This window comes from Littorina saxatilis, linkage group LG13 (assembly GCF_037325665.1).
Source record: "Littorina saxatilis isolate snail1 linkage group LG13, US_GU_Lsax_2.0, whole genome shotgun sequence".
NCBI classification, from domain to species: Eukaryota; Metazoa; Mollusca; class Gastropoda; order Littorinimorpha; family Littorinidae; genus Littorina; species Littorina saxatilis.
This window is the reverse complement of record NC_090257.1, coordinates 22,914,668-22,924,667: the sequence shown is the minus strand read 5'-3', so window position 1 is coordinate 22,924,667 and position 10,000 is coordinate 22,914,668. Positions and strand designations below refer to the sequence as shown.

At 44.9% G+C, this 10,000-nt stretch overlaps 1 protein-coding gene across 1 annotated transcript; it reads left to right on the top strand.

Annotated features, from left to right (window-relative positions):
- Positions 1-2,471: 2,471 nt before the first annotated feature.
- On the top strand, positions 2,472-9,198 carry LOC138945297 (uncharacterized). Its single transcript, XM_070316716.1, has 3 exons — positions 2,472-3,173; positions 6,031-6,168; positions 7,050-9,198. The coding sequence occupies exons 1-3, from the start codon at positions 2,876-2,878 to the stop codon at positions 7,616-7,618; spliced, it is 1,005 nt and encodes a 334-aa protein (XP_070172817.1). The 5' UTR covers positions 2,472-2,875; the 3' UTR covers positions 7,619-9,198.
- Positions 9,199-10,000: the final 802 nt, after the last annotated feature.

Genomic DNA, 10,000 nt, shown 5'->3' with positions numbered 1-10,000 from the left:
ATTGCATTGAAGGTAAGAGCAAAGTCATTTTGAAGACCGATTGCTCAAGGGAAGTAACAAACAAAATCAGAGTCACATAATTATAATATTTTATGAGAAAACAAAATTCAACTGGTTGTCGCCCATCTTTTCCAATGTATACTTGCGGAAATGTACAAAATGATGATTCAAGGTAAGTGAAGCTCAGAAGTTCAAATAACATATTTTACACGGGAAAGAATGTCGTTGAACACACACACACACACACACACACACACACCACCACCAAGGGCGGATCAATTCACTTTGGAGGGGGAGGGGGTTACAAAATGACTGCGAATATACAAGTTGACGGCGCCGAAGGCGCCTAAGCCTCTAGGGGGGTCCGGGGGTATGCCCCCCCGGAAATTTTGTTTATCCAAAGAAGCAAAATAGAGCTATCTGGTGCATCCTGAGCCAATAAATTACCTCTTTTTTGGGGGGGTGGGGGGTGGGGGGTTACGTAACCCGTGTAACCCCCCAGATCCGCCCTTGCACCACACACACCACACACACACACACACACACACACACACACACGCACACAACCACTTCAGTACACCCACATTTTCCGCAACTCCTGTTCTGTTTCACTCACCTCACACACATACTCTCTCTCTCTCTCAGTCTCTCTCTCTCTCTCTCTCTCTCTCTCTCTCTCTCTCTCTCTCTCTCTCACTCTCTCTCTCACACACACACAGTGACACACAGACACAGACACAGACACACACACTGACACACACACACACACACACACACGCACACACACACACACACACACACGCACACACACATTTACTCTCACACACACACACACACACACACACTCCCCCCTCCCCCCCCCCACACACACTTTCCCCAACTCCTGTTCTGTTTCACTAACACGCCCACGTCACAACCGAAAAACCAAATTTCACACACCCCTTTATCTTTACAGAGCTGCGCTGTTGAGGTTTACTAGGCTTTTGTTGCGCAGTGGACCAAGACAGCGGAAAAAAGCCCCGCACGCCTCATATACCTGTTGGCACGGAACGAAATGATTGAAAATAGGAGCACACGCCCGCTTTTGATTCAACCGTCAACCCGTCCCCTTACCTGATTTTTTTCAATAGCGAATTTCAAATGGAGACACGAGAATAAACCTTGATTTTCAACGTCTTATGTGTGACGACACTAAGGCCGACCCTATAACTTTTTATTACATTTGTCAAAAAAACCCACAAAAAACAAGAAAACGAGTGCAGAAAACGCAATGAAAGCGAAAGCGCTCGAGTCGCACACTTATTTCCCTGTCAAGTAGGTTTAATTTGTACACATTAGAAAAAAAAGTTTAAAAAAAAAAAGTGATTGCCTACCTTCCTACCCTATTTTTTTGGCTATGTTACCGTAACCACACCTATTTTTTTGGCTATGTTACCGTAACCACACCTATTTTTTGGGGCTATGTTACCGCAACCACACCTATTTTTTTTGCTATGTTACCGTAACCACACCTATTTTTTTTGGCTATGTTACCGTAACCATACCTATTTTTTTTGGCTATGTTACCGTAACCACACCAATTTTTTTTGGCCTAACTGCCCTTAGCCTGGACAGACACAAAAACAAAGCCAGTGCATAGAGACAGTTCAGACTACATTTACAGTTGAGCCTTCCATGTGTCAGCCGAACACAGCGTTTTATTTTGTTTTTTTCAACACGTGTTTAATTTTTTTTGGTACATATAATTATAACATGGCAACAACATCAGACAACAACATCCAATAACATCAGCGTTTACAATTTAATTACTTGAATTTTCAAACACTTCTTCTTCTTCTTCAGCGTTCCAGAATTGTTCTGGTTACGTGTGAGCTCGTTTGCCTATTTGGGTTCCCCACACTATTCTTTGAGAGCATAGTCAGCTCACTCCGCTTTCGTTGAGTAGGCATGCTGGGGATTTTCGTGTTTCCATAACCCACCGAACTCCGACATGGATTACAGGATCTTTTCCGTGCGCACTTGGTCTTGTGCTTGCGTGTACACACGAAGGGGGTTAAGTCACTAGCAGGTCTACACATAAGTTGACCTGGGAGATCGGAAAAATCTTCAGTCTTAACCCACCAGGCGGCAGCGACCGGGATTCGAACTCACGACCTCCCGATTTTAAGGTATTTACAGGGGAGGGGACATAGTTACAAACTCCAAACGACCTAATTGTGTAGTTCATGTAGCGATCTAAGACCGCCCCCCCCCCCCCCACCCATGAGTATCCCTTTCATTAACGCATTGATACACTGACCAACTAGCTATAACTTAACCGCCAATTCACCAAGTGGCTGGGTATTTCTTTACTCGCCCTTCCTCTGCGGAAATCGGCGTATGGCTGCCTAATTCAAACACGTACAAGTTACAATGACAAGAAAATGTCACGCTTCACGTCTTAGTTTGAAACACCCTAATCATTAAAGTCACTGAAGAAGCAACGATGAAATGTCATTTGACATGCTGAAGGTGTTTAGGTGTAGTTTTGTTTGACATTTTGCGCGTTGTGTTCATGTATTGTAGTTTTATAAATCTACGCCACCATGGAATCGGCACGTAGGGGCGGCAGTACTGCCTGCTAGTATTCAGTCGTCGTGAAACCATCTCACATATCAAGTTGTGTTATCATACAAGCTATCATTTCACACTGCGGACAAATATACAAAGGATAGTCGAGCCAGGGAGAGAGAATGAATATTGTGTATTTTAACTGAGAAAACTAGGTCGCTGCCACTCTCTGCAAACTGCTAGTTTTTCTGTACACAGTGAATACGTTTGTTTCGAAAACATCAGTCAGTACTTCAAACTTGGCGAAACAACCAACCAAGCAATCATGAAACCAAAAGACAAGCGAGCAAGCAGCAAGACAAGAAGAAAAGCAAGGCAGGAGAAAGACAACACCAAATCGAAAATGATGCTTGCGAAGAGACCGTACGGGTATTTGGTGGGTATCGCCATTTTGCCGGCTGCGACGCTAGGGTTTCTCCTGGGGTTTGTGTCCCCTTACTGGCACTTCCGTTCAACGGGGTCTGGAACCGTGACTATGGTGCACGGACTGTGGCTGGTTTGCGAGCAGGACTCTGGCTCTCTGACCCTCGTCAGGTGTGAACAGACCATCATCAGGGCTGAAGGTGAGACTTTGGTGAAAGGTGGGGAGTGAGGGTGGATATGGGGGTGGGATATGAGAGAGAGAGGGGGCGAATGGTGGACGATATCTTCTTCTTCTCGATCGCTCAGACAGGGACTCCGAAACTTCTGAGGAAGTTTGCAGTACAGCGAAGACTCCGTAGGGTGCCGAAGATCTTCTCCTGAACTGGTGTGTCCGCAGGCCATGTTTCTGCTCGTAGTTTCTGGTGGATTGGACAGTGTTGGAAGAGGTGTTCCACTGTCATGTCTGCGATGCCACAGTGGCGAATGGTGGATATGACAGAGATACTAACTGAGAGGACGTGAGGGAGAGAGGGAGAGAGGTAGAACTAGAGAGGGAGTTTGTGTGTGTGTGTGTGTGTGCGCGCGCGCGTGTGTGTGTGTGTATGTATGTGTGTGCGCGCGCGGGTGTGTGTGTGTGTGTGTGTGTATGTGTGTGCGCGCGCGGGTGTGTGTGTGTGTGTGTGTGTGTGTGTGTGTGTGTGTGTGACTGTGTATTCGTGACTTCTGTAGCCTATCAAACTGTCCCAAGACATACACAGTTTGATTATAGAATTGCAAAATGATGACGCCACTCACTAGAAAGATAGTACAATCGTAAATGCTGTTTAAGCCTTTGAAAACGGTACATTCCCCATCAGTCTACGGTGTCTTTGTATACGCTTCTCCGTACTTATTTTGCTTCTGACAGTAAAAACCAGTGCTAGCATCGCTAGATTAACGTACAGGTTTTGTCGCAACCATGAGTGGTTATAGGGAAGCGATATATGTTAGATATCTCAACTTCTCTAGGGCCAGCTGTAATACGGGCGGTGCCCATCTCTTCTCCCTCGCTGCCTTCGCCTTCATGACACGAGCTAGCATCGCTAGATTAAAGTTAAAGTAAACGTACAGGTTTTGTCGCAACCATGAGTGGTTATAGGGAAGCGATATATGTTAGATATCTCAACTTCTCTAGGGCCAGCTGTAATAAGGGCGGTGCCCATCTCTTCTCCCTCGCTGCCTTCGTCTTCATGACACGTGCTCGCATAGCTAGATTAAAGTAAATGTAAAGGTAGTGTCGCAATTATGTATTGTTGTATGGAAGCGATATGTTAGATATCTCAACTTCTCAGGGCCAGGTGTAATAAGGGCGGTGCCCACCTCTTCTCCCTCGCTGCCTTCGCCTTCATGACACGTGCTCGCATCGCTAGATTAAAGTAAAAGTAAAGGTAGTGTCGCAATTATGTGTTGTTGTAGGAAAGCGATATGTTAGATATCTCAACTTCTCTAGGGCCAGCTGTAATAGTGTCGCAATTATATGTTGTTGTATGGAAGCGATATATGTTAGATATCTCAACTTCTCTAGGGCCAGCTGTAATACGGGCGGTGCCCATCTCTTCTCCCTCGCTGCCTTCGCCTTCATGACACGTGCTCGCATAGCTAGATTAAAGTAAATGTAAAGGTAGTGTCGCAATTATGTGTTGTTGTAGGGAAGCGATATGTTAGATATCTCAACTTCTCATGGCCAGGTGTAATAAGGGCGGTGCCCATCTCCTCTCCCTCGCTGCCTTCGCCTTCATGACACGTGATCGCATCGCTAAATAAAAGTAAAAGTAAAGGTAGTGTCGCAATCATGTGTTGTTGTAGGGAAGAGATATGTTAGATATCTCAACTTCTCTAGGGCCAGCTGTAAAAAGGGCAGTGCCCATCTCTTCTCCCTCGCTGCCTTCACCTTCCCCGGCCATTTTTGTTTTTGTTGATTTCTTTTTATTCACTCCTCCTTTTTTGTCTGTAACAATTTTTCATTCCTATTTTCCTACTTGTGTGCATCTTGTTTTGTCGCAATATTTTGTTAATCATATCCCGCCATGTAATAACTGGTATGACTATGTGAGCACTTGTTATCAGTTTTAAACTTGGTGTGCTCCTTTGTAAGCATGTTGTTGTATTTAATATCATGTGTGTGTTTATGGATAACAAGTTGTTCAAACCAATAGGGTCAGTTACCCATTTACATTCGGGTACACCGAAGAGCGCTCTGAAAAATGGGGTATTTGTATATGCACCCCGATTGGGGGTCGATCCCGGATCGCCAGCGTGAGAGGCAAACACTCAAACCACTATGCCACTTTGCCACTACGGCTCTCAGATTTAAATTACAGATTTGAATTCCGGAATCCAACGAGTTTTACTAGTCTACTACATGGTATGCGTGCTGATTAACATATGACGATGAACTAAATCGGGACTCTGTTGAAGACGAGTTTTCAATGTTCAGATTCAGTTACTTTATATTATAGGAACGAAGCATGTTCGAGTTAATTTGTTCGATTGACTGACTGACTATTAGTCTTAGGGTTTAACGTCCTCTTAGACCAGTTGTCCTATATTGGTAATGCGCTGAGGGTATGATGTGATACTTCGACTCGAATAAGCCCGCTGTGGCTGTCTTCTTCGACACGCTAGCATTGGGTTTGTCTCGTCAAAGAATCGAGATGCGATCATGCTCATGAGAGCCGAGAGATGATGCATCCGTGTCTTCGGTGTTTCCAAGCCCTGAGACTTTTGCTGTCTTAGATCGTGTTTGTGCGTATGTGTGCACATGGGGGTGTTCGGACACCGAAGAGAGTCTGCACAAAGTTGACTCCGAGAACTAAATCTCTCGCGGACGGGTTACAAAGCCAGCGCGCAACCAACTGAGCTACGTCCCCGTCCCTAGTTCGATTGTGTTCTAATCACTGTATTGTATATAGAATGTCTGAATTGACATGTATTCAAAATGGCGTCCCATATATATATAACACATAACATATAGTAATATTCTATTAAGTAGCATATATTTTATGTTTTAATTTGCAGACTGGCTGAGAGGGATGCAGTTTTTAGAAGTGATGGGTTTGTTCTTCTTGTTGCTTGCCTGTCTCTTCGCCGTTCTGCTCAACTGCAGACGCAAGGACGTGCACTCTCGGTTACTGGAAACCTTTGCCGGCGCTGGTGGTAAGTAGTCTGTGGCTTATATTCCGTAGCTGCGTGTAAAATACAAAACAAATGCTACCTTTAACGGCACACCCCTTCCCGTTGACAAAAATTCGACCCATCATCTCAGAACGGGCCAGGCGGTTACATGGAATAAGACGTTCCATCCCTCCACTTGGTCACATTCAAGACATGAAATATGTTGGATGCTCTCTATGTCAAAGGTAATTATTTGATGAATTAATTTCGTAAAGTCACTAGTGTTTTTTTAAGAAATTAATTCATAAAAACATTCAAACTCACTACAGCGCGCCATCATTGAGGGTGTTGATTTTGTTTGTGACCAAAATAAATGGAGGGAAGTTCTTATTCCATGTAGCAGCCTGGCCAGATCTGAGATGGTAGGCCGAACTGTTTACATGGGAAGGAGTGTGTCTTTAATGATTGGACAAGATAGCAAAACAAAGACAATCATGAGGTATTGGATGTCATTTATTGCACGCCATAGTGAACGAACAAGATTACTATAGAACAGAAAAATAATATTGATCCAATGAAAGACAACGATAATTTGGCCGACTGCTAGACATAGATAGGACTACATTACAATACGGTCAAACCTGCCCTTGCGAGCACATCCTGAAACGACCACATGTCCACAACAACCATCCCAAGGATCCCCGACAAGATTTTCTTTTATGTATTTCCCTTTTCCATAGGGGCCAACTGTCTTATAACGACTACTTCTGGTCGGTCCCTGTGGGTGGTCGTAAAAGACAGGTTTAACTGTATTTCCCCTTTCCATGGCGTCCACCTGTCTCTAACGACTACTTCTGGTCGGTCCCTCGGGTGGTCGTTATAAACAGGTTTGACTTTAACACCAAAGACATTTTCGTTTTCAGCTCTCTTCGCCATCTTTGGCTCCTTCGGCTACCTGTTCTTGACCCTCAGCCCACGTGACACGGCGGACGAGCTGACCTACAACTGGGCTTTCGGCATCAACATCACCGGAAGTGTACTGGCAGTCATCGCCGCCATCTTGTTTGCCACCAACAACCCCGCTCCTCCCACGCTGAAGAGTCCCAAGGAGCAGAGAACCGCGCAATGGGTTAACGGCCACCAAGAGGGTGGGAAGTCACTGCAGCTTTTCAGACCTCCTCCACCGAAGATGATCGCCATCCAGAGAGAAGTTGGACCAGTTCCACCCTCTCCTACACGGTGGGAAGCGGTCCCGATTCGCAGAGAAGTTGTCCCTACCCCTCCAGTGGCTCCCATACAGTGGAAAATTGTCCAGAATCGACCTACTTCTTCCATGGCTCCGATCAAAAGGGAGGTCACCGTTGTCCCTGTGCGAGCTCCTCCTCCCCCTCCCGTTCTGAGGTTGTCGGACCCCAGGCGGAATGATGCTTTTCGCAGCGGTCAGAACTATGGCCAGCCAGTGTTGGTGCTCCCTGTTCATAATTACATGTGACCAAATTTGGGGGCCCGGTAGCTCAGTTGGTAGAGCACTGGACTTGTGATCGGAAGGTCGCAGGTTCGAATTCGGGCCGGGACGGACACGGGTCAACTTTATGTGCAGATCCAGAGACAAAAGCCATGTCCCACCCCCGTGTCACCACAATGGCACGTAAAAGACCTTGGTCATTCTGCCATAAGTGCAGGTGGCTGAATACACCTAAGCACGCAGACACCTGGGTAGCGCGACTCCGTTGCTGCTAGCTTTCCACTGAGAGGAAGCGACCCGAATTTCCCAGCGATGGGACAATAAATTAATGAAAATGAAATGAAAATGAAATGAAAGTTTCCATGCCGAAAATCATGAATTCTCGAATTAAAAAAGTATTTGTTTTATATTAATTTCCTCATTTCAAAAACAGTTCAGTGTGTTACATTTATAGAGTAAAACCTGAAATATCAGGTTTTCCGGATTTTGACAATTCTTAACTTTCATCCCTGGGCTGACATGCAGGGCTGAGGTGCAGGGAGCAAAAGTACGTGCAACCCAACTGGGTGGGAACAAGCCGCGGGGTCTGATTGGTTGAAATCATACCAAAGCTCAATTTATTTATTTATTTATATGGGAGATTTATATAGCGCTTGACGTTCTCTAAGCGCTTTACATATTAATTCTACCTATACGTAATATACTTATGTGACGTCACATTTTGTGGGCGGTATCCAATGTTTATTTGGGTCGTACAGACTTGACTCTTTTTTTCTGAAAAGACATTGCTAAACTTTTTAAAAATTATTTTTTTGATTCTAAATTTTATATTCATAATAATGTTGTACAAATGGGCATTTAGTTTCGTGGTCAGCATCACATGTTTTGTTGAATCCTGCGGCCCTGATACTCAGTCTGAAAAGACACTGCCAGAATTCCATGTAATCTCATTATTGTCGTACGTACGAATGTGCCTTCTGTGTTCACTTTGGCCAGCATTTAATATTTAGTGAGGACTTCCTGTTTTCTTTGTGTATCGGTTTACGACAAGTAAGGCTTTCCTATCTTTTGTGTAGCCGACTGACGGGCGCAGTGGTGTGGTGGTAAAACGTCGGCCTCCTAATCGGAAGGTCGTGAGTTCGAATCCCGGTCGCTGCCGCCTGGTGGGTTAAGAGTGGAGATTTTTCCGATCTCCCAGGTCAACTTATGTGTAGACCTGCTAGTGACTTAACCCCCTTCGTGTGTACACGCAAGCACAAGACCAAGTGCGCACGGAAAAGATCCTGTAATCCATGTCAGAGTTCGGTGGGTTATGGAAACACGAAAATACTCAGCATGCTTACTCAACGAAAGCGGAGTGAAGCTGACTATGCTCTCAAAGAATAGTGTGGGGAACCCAAATGGGCAAACAAGCTCACACGTAACCAGAAAATTCTGGAACGCTGAAGAAGAAGAAGAAGAAGTGTAGCCGACTGAAATAACTTCTTCTTCTTCTGTGTTCTTGGGATGCAACTTCTGTGTGCACTCATTCTTTTATGTGTGTCTTTGGCCCAAATGTTTTGTTGTTGTTTTACGTGTATTTGACATACCATGTTTGATACTAATTCTGGGGGGGGGGGGGGGGGGGGGGAAGGGGGGACTAAATAAGGAATTAAACCGGAACGTGCATTCATAAAGGCGAGCAAGAATTAAGAATTTATATTTTTGAAGGAAAGAATATTATATTCATAAACAGAATTGTAAATATGTTCGTATTGATTGTTTTACCGTATGTGTGTGTGTGTGTGTGTGTGTGTGTGTGTGTGTGTGTGTGTGTGTGTGTGTGTGTGTGTGTGTGCGCGGCGTGTGGGCGTGCGTGCGTGTGTGTGTGCGTGCGTGCGTGCGTACGTCCGTGTGTGTGTGTGTATTACGGTGTGTGTGTGTATGTGCGTGCGTGCGTGCGTGCGTGTGTGTGTGTTTGTGTGTGTGTGTGTTTGTGCGTGCGTGCGTGCGTGCGTGTGTACGCAATCACGAATTCTGACATTTAAACAAACGTGAACAAACACACACCAGTTCCTGATCCCAAATACACTACCTGGTACACTCTCCTGTGATCAATTTTAAAAAAACTAGACTTTTTTTTATTACAAGGTTCCATCACTGTGCACCTGAATTAATATTGTTCTCAAAGTGCGAGAACAGTGTTTGACCTTATAAATAGCCCAAACTCCTATTCGGCTGGTCACTTTGATTAAAAGAGCTTTTGAAATAAACATGCATTTGCAGCACAGGTAACGGTGTTGTACAATGCTTCCTTGTTTGCAGCGATTTCATCCACTGATCTAATTTATAATTTCTTGGTCTAAGGGGAATAACTGCTACCAGAACGATGAAACGTGACAAGTTGGAGGCTCATGAAGGAGCGGTGAC

Bases quoted from the DNA above. Each gene is read 5' to 3' on its own strand.
- LOC138945297 (XM_070316716.1), top strand. From the start codon at position 2,876: ATGAAACCAAAAGACAAGCGAGCAAGCAGCAAGACAAGAAGAAAAGCA. The intron at 3,174-6,030 runs GTGAGACTTTGG...TTTAATTTGCAG, and splicing joins GACCATCATCAGGGCTGAAG to ACTGGCTGAGAGGGATGCAG. The intron at 6,169-7,049 runs GTAAGTAGTCTG...TTTCGTTTTCAG, and splicing joins AACCTTTGCCGGCGCTGGTG to CTCTCTTCGCCATCTTTGGC.